Raw genomic sequence first — 24411 nt, 5'->3', positions numbered from 1 at the left:
CTTCATCTATTGGGGCAGGGTACCGCATTGCTCTTCGTGAGATAACCCAATCCCAGCGTCCTTCCAATTCAGCTTCTTGAGCACGAGTAAGCACATATCCATTTCCACACACTGCCTGCACATCATATAGTCATCCATTGTGGCAGCGTTCAACATTCTTCCCCGTGTGATAGCCGAGTTTCAGCGTCCTCCCATACACCTGTTAAGCATTATATATAGTAACCACAAATCTCCCTCCACATGTTACCCGCACTTAATTCTTCACTCATTCATTGGGGGAACGTTCATCATTCTTCTTCGTGTGATAGCCGAGTCTCAGCGTCCTCCCATACACCTGTTAAGCATTATATATAGTAACCACAAGTCTTCCTCCACATGTTACCCGCACTTAATTCTTCACTCATTCATTGGGGGAACGTTCATCATTCTTCTTCGTGTGATAGCCGAGTCTCAGCGTCCTCCCAGTTCACCTGTTAAAGCATTATATATAGTAACCACAAATCTCCCTCCACATGTTACCCGCACTTAATTCTTCACTCATTCATTGGGGGAACGTTCATCATTCTTCTTCGTGTGATAGCCGAGTCTCAGCGTCCTCCCATACACCTGTTAAAGCATTACCACAGATCCTCCTCCACTATTCATTGTTGCAGCGTTCAGCATTCTTCTTCGTGTGATATCCGAGTCTCAGCATCTTTCATCTCCATCTGTCATGACGCGGTGCAGCACAGGTCATCATCCTTCACGCCTTATCCACGCCTTCTACTCTCATATGCAAGCCTTCCCCGGTCAGAGATGGCACTCCTCGTGATGATCTCCGTGGTGTGGTTCACGTCACGCCTCACGGTCCTCGGTAACAAGTGATATTGAGTATGAAGCCTTTGTCACGTATCACCAGGGTTGGGCGCGGTTGTTGAGTCCCACGGCGCCCCTGAACAACGGCAGGAGCTCATTCTTCACTGCAGTAGTAAAATAAACTATAAGAAGCTTCCCTTGTTTATGGTGAGCTGAGCCTTACTTCTTATTGTTAACCACAGACCTCAATGATCGGTAGCTTGTGTTTTTTTTTATTTATGTGTTTTATGTACTTATTTATTCCTCCATTTCTTCATTTATTTATTTTATCATTTTTTTTTGTGTTGTGCTGTTTAGGAGAATCAGATTTTGTCTTTCAACACTTGCCGTCTTAAAATGAAGCGTCTTTGAAAACAGATATTAATTCATTGATTGAAGTGAAATAAGTACCCACTTATCAATAATTTCATTACACTTAATTTCGTATCTATGACTAAGGCACGAGTTTCTTCACCAAATATCTCTCTTAGTTTAGCTTATTTTAGTTTAGTTTAGATTAGTTTAGTTTAGCTTAGTTTAGCTTATTTTAGTTTAGTTTATATTAGTTTAGTTTAGTTTAGCTTAGTTTAGCTTAGTTTAGTTTAGTTTAGTTAGCTTAGTTTAGCTTAGTTTATTCCTCTCTGTAAAGTCCCAAAACGCACCCCCCCCCCTCCCCCGCAGACCCCGGCAAGCCCACATCCATGATTACATATAACTACTCTGTGCTGTGCTTTACCGCCCCGGGATGGCGCTCGTCGGGGTCATTACGATGTTATAGTGTGCGTCGCGCCTCTCCACCCCGGCATATCGACGAGGAGTCACCGATTTGGGGCCGCGGCGGGCGTTACCAGGCTGGCGGCGGGCGATGGGCTGAGGGTTGAGGGTGGGTCGAGGACGCGAGGAAGGAGGCTCGGGACTGCTAACGAGGAGACGCTTTAATCACCTCGTTAGCCTTGGATCCTTTTTAGCCAGCCATTAATGAAGCCTCGAGATACATGGAGGCTAGAGGGACCGAGGGACTGGAGAGTTGATCCGTCTTCATTCATTCACTGGGCAGCTGGTAGTGAATATGAAGCTTCAGGACGCATTTAGGCAAGGCTTCAGGAACATAGGAACAGAGAACCTATACCTGATTCTGCCTTCTTTAGTCGTTTACCGAGCAGCCAGCACCCGCATCGCCCTTGTTGTCGGGAGTGGTGTAAGCCTTCACGTGTGTTGAGGTTGCACGTGGTGGTTATCATGTCTGCTGTCGATTCTCCCTCCCGAAGTAAGTGCTTGGCGTGGGTGGCGGTCAAAGTTGCCAGATTGTCTTACTCAGCCTCTTATATTTACCGACTTCCGACCCAAAAACTGTCTCGTGGGCCCCAATAAGGAGACTCGCTTATAATCATCGTTAAAATAGTTAATTCCTGATGTTTCTTGGCAATAGTTAGGCGTCAGAAACCGGTAAATACTATGGTCTGAGTACGACAATCTGGCAACGGTGGTGGCGGTGGGTGCATTGCTGCCCGCTGAACAATAGGTGTCGTGTCATATCCATTTAGTCTCCTATATAATGACATTGGAGTCTTATATCGTTGCGTATCGTTGTGTATTTAGTCCATGTCACTCCTTGTGCTTGGGTCCTCGTTCTTCGTTCTAAGTAAGAGGTTGAACATAAAACAGCTAGGACAATTTACGGTTTCATGTTTTTTCTGGTGATAGATGTAGTGAATTGCACGATTTTGTACATATTTTGTACATATATAGGGAAGCTACAAGAGGTGTATTTAGTTAGTGTCACTGCTTGGATTTTCGTTCCAAGTCCAGGGTTGAACAAGATGAAGAATCCACAATAGGCCAGCCGTCTTACACATAGCCTCTAGCTCCTGTAAACCTTGCACACTTATCCTCCAATCTATGAATCTACTTTCCGTGGACGTATCTATCGTATTGGCACCCCCACATGGCTACTAAACCCGCTCCACCCATCGACCACTTAAATCGTGCATATTTCTTTATCATAGCTGAAGGGTAATCTAAACCATTTCTTCTTGCTTTACCAGGACCTTCTTAACAGGCGTGTAAGTTGGGTGTGTGGTGTCTGGTTGCCCGCTGTCTAGGGTGTTATCTATTCCTCTCGTTAAGTCTGCATGGGTCCTTGGCCTCGAGTGAAAAAGGTTGGAGTAGGTACTGTATGGGTACGAGAGAAGTCGAGGTCATGTTGGGGTAGATCAGGAACCACGTACATGCGGGCCTGGAGACATCCTTGCCCGGTTGGTTGCCACGGTGCAGGCGAGGGCTGTGTGGAAACCGGTCGCGGGGGGGTTGGGGGAGGTGTTGGTGGGCAAGACCCGAACGAAAAGCGAAGAAAGAGAAGGGAGTTGACTTATGGCCATTCATTGGGAGGGCCGAGGGCAAGGGAGGGGTGAAGGCTGTTGGCAGGCAGGCAAGACTCGGGCTGAAGAAAAGAGAGGGACCAAGAGGGGGTATGACCGCTTGCAGAGGAGGTGAGGAGAAGAGATGGGGCAGTGTTGCGATCAGGCCTCTCACACGTGATTTTGGTTTTGGGATTTCCTTCGTGGCGCCGCTTCTCACACGTGACTCGACGTCTTAAGGCATTGCAGGAGTTTCTGTTTCCCATCACGGTTTTGCTTGGTCTTGATTCTTGGTGTATCTTAGTCTTTGCTTTTTCTTAGTCCTTGCTTAGCCTCGTCCTCGGCCTCGACTTTAACTGTCGCAACACTAAGCGACTGAGGGAGGATATTCCGACGAAGATGTGTCCAATTAATTCCAAGTCGCACCAAGAGCTTAAATTTACGACGAACGTATCCAAATAACTGCAAGCGCACGAAAACCTTTAATTTGGAAAGATAACGTGTCAAAACAGTTCACGAATACCTTTAATTTGTAACGATGATGTGTCAAAACAATTCCCAGTGCACGAAAACCCTTAATTTGCAACGATATGTGTCAATACAATTCCCAGTGCACGAAAAACCTTAATTTGCAACGATATGTGTCAATACAATTCCCAGTGCACGAAAACCCTTAATTTGCAACGATATGTGTCAATACAATTCTCAGTGCACGGAAACCCTTAATTTGCGACGATGATGTGTCAATACAATTCCCAGTGCACGAAAACCCTTAATTTGCGATCATGATGTGTCAATACAATTCCCAGTGCACGAAAACCCTTAATTGCAACGATATGCGTCAATACAATTCCCAGTGCACGAAAACCCTTAATTGCAACGATATGCGTCAATACAATTCCCAGTGCACGAAAACCCTTAATTTGCGACGATGATGTGTCAATACAATTCCCAGTGCACGAAAACCCTTAATTTGCAACGATATGCGTCAATACAATTCCCAGTGCACGAAAACCCTTAATTTGCGACGATGATGTGTCAAAACAATTCCCAGTGCACAAAAACCTTTAATTTGCAACGATATGTGTCAAAACAATTCTCAGTGCACGAAAAACCTTAATTTGCGACGATGATGTGTCAAAACAATTCCCAGTGCACGGAGAAACTTTAATTTGCTACGATAATGTGTCAAAACAAATCTTAGCGTACGAAGAGCTTTAAATTGTGACGAAGATGTGTTAGGATAATTCAAACACGTACGAGGAGCTTTGATGTGCGATGGTAATGAGGCGAAATAATACTAAGCGCTACCAAAGCTTTAATTCTAGATAAAGTAACAGGACCGCCGTGTTTTGAAACCAAGGTTCGATTCCCGGCATCTCCAGTTCCCCCAAGAAACATGCGTAAATCCCTAAAATTTCTATAGGGTTGGGGTACCATTTCGTGGGGTACTATTTTTTTAACCTGCAAAAATCCCTGAAATAGTATAGGGTTGGGGTTCTATTTCGTGGGGTACTCTTTTTTGAACCTGCAAAAGTCCCTGAAATTGATTAGGGTTGGGCTCCCATTTCGTGGGGCCATGTTACTGTCTCGGTGGGGTTAGATTGCGTTCCCTTTGGTTCCGTCAGGCAGTCAGGGGGGGAGGGGAGGTGCCAGTCTTGTAAAATCCATAAAATTTGAATAGGGTTTGTGTACTACGTATTTCCTGGGGTTTCCTGTGGTTGTGTTACTGTGTTGGCGGGGTTATATTACTTTCTCTTTGGTTCCGTCAGGCAGTCAGGGGGGGGGGGGCAGTCTTGTAAAATCCCTAAAATTTGAATAGGGTTTGGGTACCACGTATTTCCTGGGGTTTCCTGTGGTTGTGTTACTGTGTTGGCGGGGTTATATTACTTTCTCTTTGGTTCCGTCAGGCAGTAAGGGGGGGGGGGGTGCCAGTCTTGTAAAATCAATAAAATTTGAATAGGGTTTGGGTACTACGTATTTCCTGGGGTTTCCTGTGGTTGTGTTACTGTGTTGGCGGGGTTATATTACTTTCTCTTTGGTTCCGTCAGGCAGTAAGGGGGGGGGGGGTGCCAGTCTTGTAAAATCCCTAAAATTTGAATAGGGTTTGGGTACCACGTATTTCCTGGGGTTTCCTGTGGTTGTGTTACTGTGTTGGCGGGGTTATTTTACTTTCTCTTTGGTTCCGTCAGGCAGTCAGGGGGGGAGGGGGGGGTGCCAGTCTTGTAAAATCCCTAAAATTTGAATGGTTTGGGTACTATTTTCTGGGGTGGTTTAGGCCTCTTGCAGTCTCCCTATGTTCTTATGTTCTTATATACTTCAGGTACTGTCTATGTGGGGTTAGATTACTTCCCTTCGGTTCCTCCAGGCTGTCAGGGTTGGTTTGTCGGTCTTGTAATATAATTCCCCAAATACCTACAAGCAAAGAATTTAACCCACGTCAAGGATTACCATGGTGAAAGATTTACCCCAAACAAACTAGTCTGGTATAAACAAAGTGTGGAAGGCTGCATGGTATTGATTACTAAAGAACAACACAACCACACTTTGTATCTCGTTTCTATCACTTTCCTTCTATAGTTTATTGTCCTTTGGTTGACGTCGAAGCTTTGGGGGCCCCTTGAAATCGGTTCCTGTCAATATATAGTCGGTACGGGTCTTGCATACCTCGCTACTACAAGGATATCGTTTCTATCAGTTTTTATTATATAGCTTCTTGTCCTTGGTTGAGATCGAAGCTTTGGGGGCCCCTTGAAATCGGTTCCTGTCAATATATAGTCGGCACGGGTCTTGCATACCTCGCTACTACAAGGACATCGTTTCTATCAGTTTTTATTATATAGCTTCTTGTCCTTGGTTGAGATCGAAGCTTTGGGGGCCCCTTGAAAGCGGTTCCTGTCAGTATATAGTCGGCACGTGTCTTGCATGACAGTCCGCTACTACAAGGATTAGTGAAGCCCGTGAGCTCGTATACTACCACCAGTCACGCGCGAAGAATTGACTGACGGATGAACGATAATCAACCGCATTGCAAACGTTCCGCCTCGACGCTGCGTTTTCAAGGTCGGGAATGTGAAGGATACAATATTCGTTTGCATGTGTATTGTTTTATTATTTTTTACGTTGACAGAGCAAAAACAGTAGAAAAACACGTACTAATAAGGATAAAATACATTCGTTTGTCTATATTATTATTTTACGGTATGGAGACAGACCCAAGAACAGAAGGGAAAATATCACATCCTTTAAAGCGAACGGAAGATGCTGCCGAAAGTGAATGGACGAATTTCACTATTTGTCATTCATCTGTTTCACGCGAGGCAGAGAAAGGTTGTGAGAAGACTACTTAATAAGGGACGCAGGCGTTTTCACATGAGTATACACGAGACCTTTACTGTGTGTGTGTGTGTGTGTGTGTGTGTGTGTGTGTGTCATCGCTTCAGAATGGTATATACCTATTTGTTCTATTTAACGCGAAGGCAATAAAGACATTAATCAGTATTGGCATGGACCTCAGCGTGTTGGTAGTGACAGTGTGTATTAATTATGATGGTGATGGTGATGATGGTGATGGTGATGGAGGCAATTACGCAAATTCATCAACAAGAGAGGCGGCAGAGAGGCAGATTTACAGGGAGGGAGAAAGGGAGAGAAAGGAGACAATTAAATAACAGAAGGACTTCGGTCGGTGGTGGTGGTGGTGGTGATGGTGGTGATGGTGTTGATGGTGGTGGTGATGATGGTGGTGGTGGTGGTGGCGATAGAATGGAAAGGTTGGTGTTGACGTAGATGTGTTGGTCACCCGAACTGCAAGTGTGTGTGTGTGTGTGTGTGTGTGTGTGTGTGTGTGTGTGCGCTGACCTGAATGCGAAGGTTATGATTACCCTGAATATTTTCCTCACACCTTTTTTATTCTCTCTCTCTCATATCACACACATGCACCGCCCCCCCCCCTCCCCACCAAGGTCACCCTCTTCCCGTGATACGCAGATCCTCGTCACCCAAACACAACCAAACCCAAATGTGTGTGTTGGCGACCATTGTTTACCAAGTGGCACCCGTAGCTTGGGAAAACACTCGTCAACCTGGGCTGGAACGGGGGCAGTTGTCACGTTATCAGGTGCATAGCTGCGCACGTTTGTCTGTCCCGTTGACCTTGGGCTGGTGCAAGTTCACTCCTTCTCTACGTGTCTTAGGCGCGACGTAATCGGACCGTGCACTAGAGAGAGGGACATGACATTTAAAAAGTGGACGTGGCTGGGTCATTCATTACTCACGTGGAAGTGAAGGAAGATTGGCAGCCAGAGTAACTGTGTGGCTATCCGGGTTTTGCTGAAGTCAGGGCGGATGGAGAGCCAGGTGGAGAGATGGAATTACAGAACGTTTGCAGCGGCAGGGTGAACAAAGAACATAAGAACATAGGGAAACTGCAAGAAGCCGAGTGGTGGAGTACTCTAACATCCGACGGAAATTAAAAAAGTGGATAATGACCGTTGATTCTGCAGTGGAACAAAAATTGATGATGATGACTGGCTTTGAAGGCATGACAAAGCAATCTCCCTGCAGTGGCCCAATAATGACATGATGATGATGATGATGACTAGATCTGAAGGCATGACACGATATTCTTTCTGCAATGGACTTATAATGACCGACAATGATGATGATTTGACTTGAAGGCACGTATCACAAGGCTGACGGACCGGCCATCCAGCTGAAAACGAAGAAGGGTGAATAAAAAAAAGTCATGTATATAAATGGAATGCCAAGAAATTACAACATCGACTCCTGAAAGTGCTGCAGGAAAAAGACCAAGCTGACCACCTGTAGACGCCCACATGCGGCCTTTGAATACCCTCAGTGGCTTCAAACACAGCTGTAGGGTGGAATAGAAAAAAGAAAAAAAATATGATGTAAAAAGGAGAAGCGATATTGACTCCCCAAGATAACACTGCAGGAAAATTGTAGTTGAAATATCACTGACGTAAATAAACACCATCATTCTCTTTCTCTCTCTCTGTGTGAATATGCAGGGCTGAGCTACATTATCTCTCTCTCTCTCTCTCTCTCTCTCTCTCTCTCTCTCTCTCTCTCTCTCTCTCTCTCTCTCTCTCCCCTTACCATTACTCACAGACCACCTAACAAACTCCGGTACAGGCCTCGCGGGAGCACTAAGACGCCCTCACCCGATTGCTTGGCCCCGTCCGTTAGGCTGAAGGCTCGTTGGATTAAAGGCGATCGTCTGGAGCGAGGCGACACCAGACAAAAAGCCTTTAAACTGGCATGCTGGGTTTTCCCATATGAGAGGGGGGGGGGGGGGGGGAAGGGGGATGCATAAAAAAGAAAAACACAGATCTGATTAACAATACCTCCCTTTTTCGTGTCATTAGCTCTCTCTCTTCCACCCCTTACATGAACTATTTTCAAAGGCCGAAATGGAGATCAATCGTGTTCTAATGATTTTTTTTTGTGGGGTTTATAGTGCAGAAGGGTTAAACTACCACCAAGATAAAAAAAACTAACCCTGTAAAGGCCCCAATCTCCTATGAAAGCCTACTGAAATGTGTGACCGGGCGCCGACAGGTTAAAGAATATGACGTAAGATTTTCCGCTATCGCTGTTGGTTACACGGAAGACACAACGACGACGAAGAGAGAAGAGGCGCGGGTCGGTGTGCACGGGCGGCCTGGAACCGGTTCAAGGGGGAGGAAAGAGCAGGGAAGCGGACGAGAGAGGGCTGAGAAAAGCAAGGCAGGAGCGGATGGAAGGATGGGAAGTGAGGTGTGTGTGTGCGTGTGTGCGTGTCTAAGTAGGGTAAAGAGAGGCAGGAGAGAGAAGAGAGCCGGGCGGGGAATAGATGGAGTTGATTGTGGGATAAAGGGAGAGCAAGGGTGAGGGGATGGGTTGTGGGTCGTGGGTTATACGGAGGTCAGAGGGAAGGGGAAGGTAGGGGCGTGTGTAGGCAATGGGCTAGGCGAGGGTGTGTGTGCGGGTGACAGGTGGTTGGGGGTCGGCGGCTTGGGGGCTGCGAGGGGTCGTCGGGGGAAGCAGTCGTGTTCCTCCTCCGTGCGTGTCCTGCGCAGGCTGGCGGCGGCTTTGACTGACCTGCGTGCTCGCGGCCCTCGTATTGATCACCCTCCCCGTAACCAGAACGGGCCGGATCGCGATCATTCGACGGCGAGCGCGCACCCTCTCCACACACAGGCACACCTTCCCTGCTCTCACCGATAAGTAGAAAACATCTCCACCTTTGTTCATTATAGTGCGTGAGAACCTCTAGTGAACGATTCAAGTGTGCCCAAGGGACTGCCATTGGTCATCGCCCAGCCAGCCAGCCAGCCATTCCGCCAGCCGTCAAGCCAGGCAGCCAGCCACAGCCAGCCACTATACACTGCCAGCGTTCGCCACGTCCAGCCAGTCGCGCCACGTGTGTACAAGAGAGCGGTAGTAAGCCTGCGCTGCTCCACCCGCACCCATCTTGCCATATTTCTTGGCAGACACGAGACAACGTGGACCGATCCGACTCTGTTCCCTCGAAGGCGTAGCATAGGAGTCCGCCTGAGGAGATTCATCCCGGAGTGAGGGAGCGCCACGCCGTCGCCGCCGCCCGAGTGCTAGCCAGGCCGCCCAACACCCCAATCCGCCGCAGGACCGCCGCACCATCGACTGCAACAAAGGAATCCTGGAGGGCCACAGCTTTCCCAGGCTGGCGTTGCTATTCTTTAGGTTTTTGAACAACATGGACGTTTTCCCAGTGGTTCTCTAGCACGAGGTGGTGAGGACGTCAGCTGCTGGGGCCACAACTCACCAGACAAGTCATCGCCAGGACCGCGGCCCGCCACCCCCGCCGTCACCAGCATCACCGCCACCCGCATCCCAGCTTACCGTTGTCTGGTGAGTAGGCGTAGAGCCGTAGACCATTATCACCGCTCAGGAACTCTCCTATCACTCCCTTTGCAAACTTTCAAGCGGACTAGTGGTGTCGATGACCATAGGGTGGACATGTGGCCTAATATGGCTTTTGGGTGAAGTGTGAGAGTTTAAAGATTCAGCGTTGTCTTACATGGGACAAGCCTTTCCGTGTACCGTGCCCCGCCTTGTCTCCCTCCCTCCCAGCCGGCAGATGTAGGACGGAGAGAGAGAGAGAGAGAGAGAGAGAGAGAGAGAGAGAGAGAGAGAGAGAGATTAGATTGCAGTGCAGGTAACATAAGTCATAATTAAAACTTCAGGATGACTGCAGAATATGTCTATACAAGCTTGTCAACCAGCAGAAAGAATGCTTTGGGTACAGGAAGCAGATAATTGAGAGAGAGAGAGAGAGAGAGAGAGAGAGAGAGAGAGAGAGAGAGAGAGAGAGAGAGTTTGGGCGAGATACAACTAACAAATTCACACACTTGGTTCCAAAATAGGTGCTGTCCGTAAACGTAAACTGTGAACGGAGAGAGAGAGAGAGAGAGAGAGAGAGAGAATTTTAAGACAGTATACTCAATTATTTTCTTTAACTTGCAAATAATTCTAAAAATCCGCCATAATGTAAGGTTGGTATATTGGAGAGAGAGAGAGAGAGGCCGGTTTGTTGCTTAGGAGTGAACAAACTCTGGCCGGTGTTTTGCGCGAGGGTGTGTGTGTGTGTGTGTTGCAGGGCCGTCTCTAGGTGCTTGCGGGGGCTCGTTGGCTGGTCAGGACGGCAACACGTGAGAGCGGGGAAGAGAGGCGAGGCTGAAGTGGGGAAACAGGAGAGGCTTTGTGTGTGTGTGTGTAGGCGGAGGATGAGGGTAGTTTTTGGTGTATAATTTTGCTGTTTAGTTCAATTTTGCTATTTTTTTTTTGTTTCTAGTTTAATTCAGTTTAGTTTGTGTTTGTTTCTATGCAGCCGTAATCTTTATCCTGCTGGTTTATGCTGCCATCTCTCTCTCTCTCTCTCTCTCTCTCTCTCTCTCTCTCTCTCTCTCTCTCTCTCTCTCTCTCTCTCTCTCTCATAAAGGCAGTCTGATGAGAGATGATATGCCGCAGGAGGAGGTTGAAGAGACAGTGCATATGTTGGAGGTTAGATCATTCGCATACCACTCGGCTGTCTACCCAGTCACCCAGCCAGCCAGTGAGGTAGCCGGTGTTACAGTCAGACAGTTAAGCCACTCAACGACCAGACGCCAACCAAATAGATTTTACCCACTCATACAGTCATTTACACACCCTCTCAGGTATTCACCCAGTCAGACAAACTCAAGCTGCAAGTCAGTCACAAAACCAGTCGGTCAGTCACAAAACCAGTCGGTCAGTCACAAAACCAGTCGGTCAGTCACAAAACCAGTCGGTCAGTCACAAAACCAGTCGGTCAGTCACAAAGCCAGCCAGTCAGTCAGTTAAAGCCATAGTTAGTCTCAAAGTCAGCCAGACGGTCATGAAGCCATTCGCTCAGTCAAAAGCTAGCCAGTTAGTCAAAACCAGTCCGTTATAAAGCTATACAGTCTGTCCTTGAGTTGGTTGGTCATCCAGCTATACAGTGCAGTGAACCGCCGCCCTTCCTGTTATTCAGCCACGCAGTTCCATGAATGAGCTCCTGGCAGCCATTTAGCGAAAGTCATGTATTCTATGTCTCGAAGAGTGAGGTAAACGAAGATGCTGATTGTGGACAGGAACTTTGAGGTATACCAGTGTGTGTGTGTGTGTGTGTGTGTGTGTGTGTGTGTGTGTGTGTGGTAAATATAGGCGTAGGGTATTTTTATTTCACATACGGACACCTGTACTCAAGAAAAACGAAACATAACAGCAGAACAAAAGAAAAACCACAAACTCTTAACTGCATTGGCCAGGATTCATGCAGCAAAACAAAGGAAAACAAAACCACGCAAAAAGATTATAACTGCATTGGCTTCAATTATGAAACTGCGGTCTTCTGAAGTGTGGCTGAGAATGCGGTCACCTTACATTGCGTGGCGTGGCGTGGCAGCTTGGCACTCTCCCCCTCACCGCCCCCTGCCGCCCCCTCCCCCAACTACACAGAGCTGGCGAGGGACCGAGGGGGGACATTTTTAAACCTTTAGACGCCCAAACACATACATTGAACAAGGCTTTCCCAGGATTTGTAGGCATTCCCATGGGTAGTTTTATAACCCTGGTGGTAGTCTGACAAGGTATCTGCAGCATGAACGGAAAGAAACACTCAATGGGGATTCGTTTAACCTTTTTTTTGCGATTGATATAAGAGAAGGAATCTTCATTTAATACCGACTCATATTCTTAAACGTATGTGGATCGTATGTGGATAGTTTTACACGATTTCTGGACCTTGAACGAGAACATCACCCATGAAAACTCTGTTAAACTTCTCTACGGCTTGGGACAATAGCCTAATAGGAGCTCGATGCGTCTAAAAATATGAACCATTTAACTATTTTCCCTCTCCTTACTTCACCTTTACGAGATTACCTGTCGCAGCTTCCCCATTCCTTTGTCTTATATATATAGTTGTTAAAATTTAAATGGTGTTATACCAGGGCCATACACGCTAATGATTTATAACAGCGATTGCATACGGCGGTGGTGAGCCAAATGTTAGGCGATTAATAGTGAATTGCCTCTTGGTTTATTGATTTAGAAGTCTTTGTTCCTTTGTTCAGAGAGAGAGAGAGAGAGAGAGAGAGAGAGAGAGAGAGAGAGAGAGAGAAAGACTGATAGATGGATAGACTGAGAGAGAAAGATGGATAAGCAGATCGAGAGTGTAATCGTACAGTGCATTTAAAATAGTTATCTTCATTTCCTTGTTGAGAGAAAGCGAGAGAGACTGATAGATGGATAATTGGTAGAGGACGACGAATGAATAGATATAGAGTTACGAAGCTGAATAGACAAATATAGAGAGTTAAGAAGATGAAGACAGATGTGGAGACGATAATGAATAATCCGTTCAGTAGCACGAGTCCTCCCCTTCGTACATTAATATTTCAACACGACAAATCAAATGACGTTGCCCTCGTTAATTATGGACTACGAATTGACACTCCCAAACGTCAGCGTAAGGGACGGGCTGCCAAGGACTGAATTACGCACCTCCTATTTTTGTTGAGGCCAGGGAGACGGACAGACCAAGGACTATGCGAAATAATAGAAAGATAGATAAGAGAAAGCCCCCACATCGCTGCTCCCAGATAAAAAAAAGATAGATGCATAAATAAATCAAAATAGGCGAACATTAAAAAATGGGAATGAAAAAGAAAATGGGATGGGAAGAAGGAAAAAAAATAAAAAAGGAAAGGAAGATTGGGACTAAAGAAGGAAATAAAGGAAAAACGAAGGAAGGAAATAAGGAATAGAGAGAGAGAGAGAGAGAGAGAGAGAGAGAGAGAGAGAGATAGACTATATATTTTGTTTTCAAAGTGTAGTTTTTGTTACTAGAAAAATATATAGGTATTTAAAAAGTGTTATGTCAATGAAGAATATTTTAAACGATTCATCAGAGTATGTAGTGATATAACTCTCTCTCTCTCTCTCTCTCTCTCTCTCTCTCTCAGAATTTTAATTACTTTCCCGTTCCCGTCATGAAGAGTTTTGCGCAGTCTGTTCGGCAGCCACCCAAGCTTCTTTCTTTTTTTTTCCTTTTTTCCTTCCCTCATTTACTCACCTCTCTTCCCTATTCTTTTCTCCCTTCATTCTTTCTTTCATCCCCTTTTCCTTACATCCTTTATGCGTTTTTCCTCATCCCTCCCTTTCATACCGTCTCTCCTTCCCTTTCCTTACTGGTATTCCCTCTCCTACCTTCTATTCTTCCATTCTCTTTCTTTTTTCTCTACTGTCCATCACTCAATACTGCGTTCCTTCCCTTTCTTCCTTTCTTCTCTCCATTCCTCCCTTCTTCATACCTTCCCTTTCTTTCCCCCTTCCTTCTTATTATTTCCCTTCCATCCTTCCCATTCCATCCTTTCCCTTCCTTCCTTCCTTCCTTCCTTCCTTCCTTCCTTCCTCTCGCCAGCTTGGGTACATGATTAATGACTACCGTACGATGGACATTAACGCTGAATGATAAATGTTATGTCGCTCTGTAAATAAGAGAGAGAGAGAGAGAGAGAGAGAGAGAGAGAGAGAGAGAGAGAGCTCCTTCAAACCGGTTTTAAGCTTGTCTGATAGGCTTGACCTGACTCCTCTGACTCCTCCTCCTCCTCTTCCTCTCTTTTTCTTCTTACCTGCTTGTAACCGCCTGTATCTGCCCTTTCCTTGATTTCCTCCTCCTCCTCCTCCTCCCCCTCCTCCCTCTCCTTCCCCTCCTTCTCCTCCTCCCCCGCCACAAATAAATAATGAAGTAACTGTTGACAGCTGGATGAAAAACAGGTGTAAAATTCCTTTGTCTACCTGTGTGTGTGTGTGTGTGTGTGTGTGTGTGTGTGTGTGTGTGTGTGTGATAAGGGGGGATGAGGGATGTAATGAGTCTAAATTCGTATAAAAAAAATGCACTGTCAAACTCGCTTATAATATTCCTCCCTGACTACTACTACTACTACTACTACTACTACTACTACTACTACTACGAAATGTGACGCGTGATAGTACCTTGCATTACAAAAGGTCGATAGGAGTCTCTCTCTCTCTCTCTCTCTCTCTCTCTCTCTCTCTCTCAAGTTCACGGTTCAGCATGAGTCAGCGTTCCCGTCATGTTTATGTAGTAAAATATTAGATCAGGAAAGAACACACACACACACGCACGCACACACATATTATAGAGTCGGTTAGCTCATCATCCATCCGTCAGTCCGTTTCCGTTTCCGCCCCTCTCTCTCTCTCTCTCTCTCTCTCTCTCTCTCTCTCTCTCTCTCTCTCTCTCTTGTGTAACCTTTCCTTCTATTTTTAGTTTTGGTAATATTGTTCAACCCGTCAGTCAGTTGCTTGATCAGTCCGTCTGTCTGTCAGTTTCTATGTATTTTTTAGTATAGCATCGATCACTGTAAATCTCAGTCTTGTATTACTTTGCTTTCATGGTTACGTTCTGGTAGCACTGCGCAGTTCGTCTCTCAGTTCAACACACACACACACACACACACACACACACACACACACGCACGCACACACATTATCCATTATTCTTTCCTTCCGTCTGTCTGTCTGTGTACATCAGTCTTCTTTTCAGTATCGCAAAGTTCCTCGTAATCTCATATAGTCTTTCATCATGGTACGCTTTGTCGATTTCGTTCCCCATTGCGACGTTGCGGTGCGGGTATGAAGGCGTGTCGGTGAAGGTAAGCAAGCCTCCCTAATTTGACCTTGCTTTTGGCCACCTCTTCTGATTCTTTTATGGGAGCAGCGATTAGCGGGCTTCTTTTATTATTATTGTTTTTTTTTGTGTGTGTGTGCCCTTGAGCTGCCTCCTTTGTTGTTAAAAAAAAAAAAGCCTTTGATCCTATTGCAGTCGTAGGTAACGCGAGTGTTCGATCTTATTACCATGCTGCTTTCGTTTTGCTTTCTCTTTGTGCAGCGGTCGAGGTGTCGGTATAAAGCGGGGTCAGTATAGGTTAGCAAGCTTTCTTACTTGTGGTTGGTATGCGTATGCAAGTCTGACCTTATTATAGTTATAGGTATAAAGAAGTCTTCGATATTATGACGCTTTGCCGCTTTCGTTCTCCAGTGCAACGTTGGCGAAGATACGTAAAGCTTAACCAAGATACATAGGCGAACCAATTTAAGATACAGAGAGACAAGCCAAGGTACATAGACAAGCCAAGATACATAGACCAGCCAAGATACATAGACCAGCCAAGATACATAGACCAGCCAAGATACATAGACCAGCCAAGATACAGCGAGACCAGCCAAGATACAGCGAGACCAGCCAAGATACAGCGAGACAAGCCAAGATAGAGGCAACCCAATTTGAGATATACAGAGAGGCAAAATAAGCTACAGAGAAATATATAGCGGTAAAAATATCTCCTCTCTGTATCTTTACGCTGGGTAGGTTGGTAGTACTCAGGCAAGCAAGACTGGCCCGTGTTTCTTATGGTTCAAGGCTGACGACAGACTTGCTAGCCGTCACCGCTATACTGACGTCACTAGTACCACCAGCACCTCACTCACCTCCGCTGCTGCAACACCTACTACTACTACTACTACTATACGGCAAAAGAGTGAGGGTATTTTTTGTTCACGTGTATGCATAGACGAGGGCAGCAGATCCCGACGTTTTATCTTATCAGCAACTTTGAGACTGGGAAGAGAAGGGAAGGGATGAGGACTGGGGGAGGAGAAGGGAAGGGGGAGATATGAATAGCGATGTTGATAGGGCCCTTGATAGGTGTGGGAGAATGGGGGTGAAGTGGTGAAGAACCGTGAAGTGCTTACCGGGGAGAGGAGAGGAGAGAAGGGAGGAAGGGAAGGGAAGGGAGAGTACCGTTGCTGAGGGCCACTGGTAGGAGAGAAGGGGAGGTGAAAGGGTTGAAAAGAGTAGCAATAGGGATAATAGGGATAGGGGTGCAAAGAGGGTCATTGAGGGTGGGGAGAAGGTTAAATGGTGGCAAAAGGGACTGAATGGGGTGATGAGGGTGGGGAGAGGGAATGAGGAAAAGAGAGGAGAGAGGGAGATTAACCGGGACTGGGGAGATAGAAGGGAAGAGAAAAGAGAGAGATGGGAGAGGAGTGGAAAGAGAAGAAGGGAAGAGAAAAGAGAGAGGAGGGAGAGGGAGGTAGAACGAGAGATAAAGGAGATAGAAAGGAAGAGAAGAGGCGAAGGAGAGGAGGGAGAGGGAGATAGAGCGAAGGGACAGGGAGATACAAGGGAGGAGAAGAGGGGGAAAGAGAGGGAGGAAGAACGAAAGGAACGGATAATAGAAAGGGAGGTAGAGAAGAATGAGAGAAGGGGTGACGGAAGGGGAAACGAGAGAGGGAGATATAGAAGGGAGGTAGATAAAAAAGATAAAGGATATTGAAGGGGATAAGGGAGAGAGAGGTAGAACGAAAGTAAAAGTGTAAGTTAGGGGGCAGGGTGCTTAGTAGAGGTAGGCCTAAGGGTGAGTTCTTTTTTTTTGGTTGGGCTATTAGGCCTTATATTTTTGAGGTTTGTAGTTTTATTTATCTTTATTTTTCATCAGCATCATTCATAGTCATTCACTCACCTCATCCGCATAGCTTACCAAAAAAAAAAAGGGGGGGGGGAGACTTCGTTACAGGTAAGGGGAGGAGGAGGAGATAAGGGAAGGGGGATTTGAGGGCCTTACCTAACCCCTTCCCTAGCCGTGCCCTGAGAGGAGAGTCGGCTGATGTGTCTCTCCTGTCTGTTGCATAAAAGAAGATAGAGATAAGGAGATAAAAAGAGGATAGGTAGGAGGTGGTGATGGTAGTGATGAATGTCCTTGAGAGAGAGAGAGAGATTTAATTAAGTAGGTACATGATCGCACGTGTCGTTTTTCTGCTCTTTTTTTTTTTTTTTTTTTTAATATAGAACAGCTGGCGATAAGTCTTGCATTTTTTTTTTTAGTGGTGGTGGTGGTGATAGAACTTTTTTTTCGTCTTTATCTTGTTCTTGTTGTTCTTGTTTTTCTTCTTGTTCTTGCTCTTTTTTCCTTCACCTCTTTCTTTGTTTTCTCCTTTGTGTTCTCTCCTCCTCCTCTTCTTCTTCTTTGTGGCTTTTGGCGAATTGATCTTTTGGTGATTGCAGTGGCGGTGGCGGTCGGGGGGAGGGGGTTAGTGGTGGTGGTGGTGGTGGTTGTGGTGATGAGAACAAACATTAGTGGTGGTAGTGGTGGTGGTGGTGGTGGTGGTGGTAGTGGTGGTGGTGGTGGTAGTGAAGCCTTTGTTCACCAACCTGGTAAACACAACAAACTCTGCCTTTCTTTGCCTTCCATCGACCTCACACTCTCCTTTCTCTTTTTTTTCCCCCCTGTTCTAACATTATTTTTCTCTTTTCCTTCCCCTCTTTCCTTTTCCTTGTTCTGCATATTTTCTTATCTTTTTTCCTCTTGTTTTTTCTGGTTCTTTTTTTTTCCTGTTCTGACACTGTATTTCTCTTCTTTTTCCTCTTTTTTCCTTTTCCTTGTTATGCATATTTTCTTCTTCCCTTTTCCTCTTGTTTTTCCTGGTTCTTTATTTCTTTCCTTTTTTTCCCCCTGTTCTGACACTATATTTCTCTTCTTTTTCCTCTTTTTCCTTTTCCTTGTTCTGCATATTTTCTTATCTTTTTTCCTCTTGTTTTTCCTTGTTCTTTTTTTCTTTCTTTCCTTTTTCCCCCCCTGTTCTGACACTATATTTCTCTTCTTTTTCCTCTTTTTCCTTTTCCCTGTTCTGCATATTTTCTTATCTTTTTCCTCTTGTTTTTCCTGGTTCTTTTTTTCTTTCTTTCCTTTTTTTCCCCCTGTTCTGACACTATATTTCTCTTCTTTTTCCTCTTTTTCCTTTTCCCTGTTCTGCATATTTTCTCCTTTTTCCTTGTGTTTTTCCTTGTTCATATATTTTCTTTCTCTTTCTTTCTCTTCCCTGTTCTGATATTATTTTTCTCTTCCTCTTTTTTCTTTTCCCTGTTTACATATTTTTTCTCCTCCTTTTCCTTATGCTTTTCCTTGTTTCATATTTATTATCTTTATTTCCTTCTTTTTTTCCCTGTTCTGACAATTATTTCATCATCCTCCTTTTTCCTCCTCTTATTTCCCTCTTCTATTTTTCTTCTTCCTCTCCTTCCTCTTCTTTTTTCATTTCTCACATTTTCCTCTTCTTCCTCTCATTCCTCCTTTTTTCCCAGTTCTGACATAATATTTTTCTCATCCTCTCCTTTTTCCTCCTTTTCCCCTCTTCTGACATTGTTCTTCGTTTCCTTTCTTTTCTTTTTCCTTCCCTCACATTTTTTCTCTTCTTCCTCTTCGTTTCCCCTGTTCTGCATATTCTCCTTCCTTTTTCTGCCTTCCTGTCTCCCCTTCCTCAGCAATAATAATAATAATAATAATAATGGTTTAGTTTCCCTTCTCGCCTTTGTTCAGTCCGATTCAGTTTACGTTCAGAGAGAGAGAGAGAGAGAGAGAGAGAGAGAGAGAGAGTTCGTAGTAGCAGCGTGAGTCACCCGAGAAAGTGCCGTGCAAAACTGATTTATACATGAGTGTCGTGACTCGTGCGCGTGACACCCTCGCTTTCTTTTCGTCTCCTGCCAGTCTTGGGTACACGAGCCATCGATTTTCACCCCTCGACATGTATACCTGTCCTTCTTGTGGGTGCTGGTGTGATACTACTACTACTACTACTACTACTACTACTACTACTACTACTACTACTACTACTACTACTACTACTACTACTATTACTACTACTTCTAGGCTATCAGCGGTTTCCATATAGCCTATACTTTCCATTTCTCTTACTCTCATTTATATATCTTTCCTTCCTTCCCTTCTAATACTTTTTTTCTTTGTCTCTCCTTCTTGTTTGTTTACCATTCTCCTTCTTCGGCGTCTTCATTTATTTATTTTTATTTTCTTCCAGTGGCCAAACGAGAATATAGATTAGAGGAAGGGGGAAAAATTCATAAGGAAAGACTAACTGTAACAAAGCGTAATGAAACCATGCCTAGAAAAATAGTAACTCCTCACTTTTACATTTACCCGAATCTCAAGAGGGAAACTGAATAAGCTAATGAGATGAGGAAGAGTAGGAGGGAGAAGAAGAGTAAAAAGATGAAGCCGTGGAGGAGGAGGAGGCTACCCCGTCTTAGATAACAAACCCCGTATCATCGACGTAACCGTAGCTAGAGATAGGCTAGACAGACAAACAGAGAGGTTGCTGATAAGGGTGAGAGATACCACGCCGTACGCTACTGTTGAGGCTCGTGGACGGGTAACTGTGGTAATCTTGAGGGCGCTTCTGAGCGTGATGTCTGGTCTTCGTGTATTTAGCCCGGCAGCAGCGGGGATCATATTTCTTAATGGTCCCTCAAAGCGACCATGATTGTCTGTCTAAGTTAGTCTGAAAGGGAAAACGTGAACTATAGGTAAGAGTAAAGAATATAGGAGCATAAGAACGTACATTTTGGGTCCTCTCTACTCTCCTTTACGCCTGTCATTCAAGGGGGGACTATTGAAGGTACTGTGATTGTTTGTCTTAAGTTAGTCTGAAAGGGAGAACGGGAACTATAGATAAAAGTAAAGAATAGAGGAGCATAAGAACGTACATTTTGGGTCCTCTCTACCCTCCTTTACGCCTGTCATTCAAGGGGGGACTCTTGAAGGTACTATGATTGTTTGTCTAAGTTAGTCTGAAAGGGAGAACGTGAACTATAGATAAAAGTAAAGAATAGAGGAGCATAAGAACGTACATTTTGGGTCCTCTCTACTCTCCTTTACGCCTGTCATTGAAGGGGGGACTATTGAAGGTACTGTGATTGTTTGTCTAAGTTAGTCTGAAAGGGAGAACGTGAACTATAGGTAAAAGTAAAGAATAGAGGAGCATAAGAACGTACATTTTGGGTCCTCTCTACTCTCCTTTACGCCTGTCATTGAAGGGGGGACTCTTGAAGGTACTGTGATTGTCTAAGGTAGTATGAAAGGGGAATATCGTCAAAGGTGTTCTTGATTGTCTAAGGAGTTTTAAGGAGGAAAAGTGATCTTGGTAAATTTACTCTCCTTTAAGCCTGTCATGTACGGGGGATGTATGAAGGTGGTCTGAGGGGAACCGTGTAGTTGCTGACGTGAAACAAAGAAGGCAACTGAAAACTATGGGCCAAGCAGTTAAACAGTCTCTCGTCTTGTCTAATTGCCATCATTGTTGTCATGGTAGAGGCTCGTACAGGAAATAGAGAAATGAAGCAAAGGGCAGCAATGGTCGTGGCCGTCGAACCTTTTCTAGCGAAGTTCTCATTTCCACAATCCAAAATTAATGTTATTGTTTCCTTGGGTCGTTGACTGGGGGGAAACACACTAAAAAGAGAAAAAAAGTAGTTTCCTCAGGTAGTTTGATAAAAGGGACTGGAGGAAATATTCGCGTGGCATAGAGGAAGCAAGCAATCTGTGGTAATGCTTTTGGCTGGCCCATGACACAATAGCCGGCTGGCCGCCCCCACTCTGGTTCCCGCCCGCCTGGCCGCGCGCCAGCCGTGGGATCGCCCCGATTACTCACCGCCGCCGTCCCTCGGTGGCTGGCGTGTGCCTGAGGCGGTGCCAAGGCCCTCCCCGACCTGCGACAAATTCCCCGCCCCTCCCCGCCGACAATAGGCACGTTTGAAAGGCGTTCACTATTTAGGCTTCACTTTCTTAACCTCTTTTGAACTCTGCGCCGCCTTTACTTGGCACACATCTCGGCAGCTCTTGAATCAGGCCCAGCAGCTCGGCGCCTTCTGTAATGATGGGCTACACTTGCTACAGCACCATATTGAAAATCGAAAATGTGTGATGGTTATTTTGTCCATTCCCTTGATGAAAAAAGGTAAAACTCATTCCAGGAGCATGCCAAGAGAAGATGGCGCCACTATAAACACTTGCCTGCGCCATGACGGGCTGGGGACGACTACCATCTAGGCCCCTCAGCAAGCCTACCGGCGCAAGAGGCGTAGACGTGAAAAAAACCCACATCGTACTCAATACCAATATAAAGACATGGTGTAATCCATTGTCTGCACGCTTCTGAAAGTCACGCCCTGAAGCACCGCCAGACGCGTCCCCAGGTGCCCCAAGGTGCTGCTCTGTACTTGCCTGAAGCCCACGCGCAGCTCCCCTAAAATCACCTCCAGCACCTCAAGCCAAGAAGCACCGAGGCACGGAGGTTGACGATAGGTTTCTCCCGGAACTGTAACGCTACGATGAGGGAGGGGGAGGGGATAGTGGAGGTGGAGGTGTGTTGTGGTGTGGAGGAGGAGAGGGAAGACTTACGTGCCCTAATACTCCTCTTTTATGGTGGCCGCAAAACCCTAAGAGGACACGTGAAGCTGTCTATTGGTGAGGCCTCCTGCAAAGTTGCTGGATTGTCTCACTCAGCCTCTTATATTTACCGACTTCCGACCCAAAAACTGTCTCGTGGATCCCAATAAGGAGATTCACTTAAAATTATCGTTAAAATAGTTAATTCCTGATGTTTCTTGGCAATAGTTAGGCGTCAGAAACCGGGAAATACTATGGTCTGAGTACGACAATCTGGCAATGGTGGCCTCCTGTGATTCCCGTGGGTGGACTTCGAAGCTCATTCATCCTTGCCTTCCTTCACTCATGTTCGAAGCTACACATTGCGGTCGGTGTTCTAAGACGCTTCTTTCTCTTACATAAATCATTTCTAACAGGGCATAGAAAGATGTTGACCGTGTTCCCGTGAGTGTTTCTTTACATTCATGTGGAGGAGGTGGAGCTGGAGATCAAGGTGGTGGTGGTGATGGTGAAATACAGGTGTTAGTACAGGTGTTTCAGCACATGTGTACGGAGGGGAACACACATCAAAGTATCGTACTCGTCCCTCTGATAGTTTTGTTGCCATGGTGGGCAGCCGCTTGTATAGGAATTTGAACCCCTCAGGAACCATATTCTCAGTTGTTTTCGGCTCTCACAACTATTTCCAAAGTCAACAAAGGAGATTAATCGGGTTCTCATTACTTGTTAAACTTTCACTAAGGGTCATAAAACTACTCATGGAATTACTAACACAACCTCTACTGTAGGCCTATCAAATGTTTCTTTTTAACGTTTATGGTGTAGAAGCCTTGTCGAACTATCGCTAAGGGTCATAAAACTACTCAAGTAATTACTAACACAACCTCTGCTATAGCCCTATCAAATGTTTCTTTTTAACGTTTATGGTGCAGAAGCCTTGTCTATCTATCGCTAAGGGTCATAAAACTACTCATGGAATTACTAACACAACCTCTGCTATAGCCCTATCAAATGTTTCTTTTTAACGTTCATGGTTTAGAAGAGACCACCAATGGCATCCTTTTTTCTCTCATTTTTCAATATTTCCTTTCTCTCTGGTAGCATTTCTCTCTACTATTGTCTTTCTCTTTCCTTCGTTGTCATTTATATTCTATTCACTTTTCAATACTTCTCTTTTTCTCTCAACCAATCAATCAGTCAGTCATCTCTCCCTCCACGAAAGTCTTATCAATTATGGGAGTGTAAGAGTCGTATTTTAAAACATTTCGTCGGCCAAGTTCACATATTTGACATGGCTTTCGTAGGAGCTGTAGGCCTTTCCAGGGGTAGTTTTATGACCCTGGTGGTAGTTTGACCCTTCTTCAGTGCCATGAACCTTAAAAAACATTCATGAAAAACAGATTGATCCCCTCTTTGACCTTTAGAAATAGTTGATGTGAGAAGCGATGGTGTCTTAAAACACGGCCCTAAGCCCCGACATGTCTGAGAATTTGAACCCCTTGACTGACTGACTAGCGACCCAGCAAACAGGAAGAGCGAGCCGAGTTAGGACAAGAGGCTAAGAATTTGTCAGTCTTCCCTCACAGTGTTTACCCCGCTGGCTAACGTGACAGAGGGAGGAGGAGGCGGAGGAGGAAGAGGAAGGGGGAAAGAGAAGCAAGAATAGAGGAGGAGGAGAAGGGAAAAGAAGGAAGAGAAGAGGATAAGGAGAAAAAAGAAGAGTGATGGAGGAGGGGGAGGAGAAGGAAGGGAGAAGAAGGAAAAGAAAAGGAAGATGAGAAGGAAGAAGAGGATAAGAAAGACGAAAGAGAGGAAGACGAGAAGAGGAGGAGGAGAAGGAAAAAGAAGAGAGAAGAGGATAAGGAGAAAAAAGAAGTGATGGAGGAGGGGGAGAAGAAAGAGAGAAAAAGGAAAAGAAAAGGAAGATGAGAAGGAAGAAGAGGAATAGAAAGACGAAAGAGAGGAAGACGAGAAGAGGAGGAGGAGAAGGAAAAAGAAGAAAGAGAAGAGGATAAGGAGAAAAAAGAAGTGATGGAGGAGGGGGAGAAGAAAGAGAGAAAATGGAAAAGAAAAGGAAGATGAGAAGGAAGAAGAGGATAAGAAAGACGAAAGAGAGGAAGACGAGAAGAGAGGAGGAGAAGGAAAAAGAAGAAGTTAAAGCAGAAAAAAAAGACACACACGTCAGACTAAACACTAAATACGGCTGGTTTTAATCTTGTTAGTGGAGGATGGAATTCTCTGTGCGACCGCGGTGAAACTATGCTAAGACCCTCGTTATGCTTGCGAAGGAGGTCATAATTTACAAGGCCATGACCTGTCTAGTGCTTTCTTTCAAGGGTCTGTCTGTCTATCTGTCTGTCTGTCTGTCTGTCTTCGCATTTTTTCATTATGCCAGATTGTCGTACTTA

The 24411-nt window shown here is 45.4% G+C and overlaps 1 protein-coding gene and 1 long non-coding RNA gene across 3 annotated transcripts in view; both read left to right on the top strand.

Moving 5' to 3' along the window:
- The first annotated feature begins 2058 nt into the window (after positions 1–2058).
- Positions 2059–24411, top strand: part of LOC126985048 (influenza virus NS1A-binding protein homolog) — a 41520-nt gene continuing 19167 nt past the window's right edge. The window contains exon 1 of one of the 2 annotated variants that reach the window (XM_050839330.1): positions 2059–2101. In XM_050839330.1, the coding sequence (XP_050695287.1) occupies positions 2074–2101 (28 nt within the window). In that variant the 5' untranslated portion in view covers positions 2059–2073. Of the gene's footprint in view, positions 2102–9355; positions 10086–24411 lie in introns of those variants that run through there. The other variant, XM_050839331.1, reaches the window with a different exon arrangement.
- Positions 17533–24411, top strand: part of LOC126985049 (uncharacterized) — a 7964-nt gene continuing 1085 nt past the window's right edge. The window contains exons 1-2 of the long non-coding RNA XR_007738285.1: positions 17533–20142; positions 20288–24411. The exon at positions 20288–24411 is cut by the window's right edge and continues 1085 nt beyond it. This is a non-coding gene — a long non-coding RNA (uncharacterized LOC126985049). The remainder of the gene's footprint in view (positions 20143–20287) is intronic.

The sequence above is a fragment of the Eriocheir sinensis genome, chromosome 58 (assembly GCF_024679095.1).
Source record: "Eriocheir sinensis breed Jianghai 21 chromosome 58, ASM2467909v1, whole genome shotgun sequence".
Taxonomy (NCBI): Eukaryota; Metazoa; Arthropoda; class Malacostraca; order Decapoda; family Varunidae; genus Eriocheir; species Eriocheir sinensis.
Note: the sequence above shows the minus strand (reverse complement) of the source record. Positions and strands in the feature narration are given on the sequence as shown.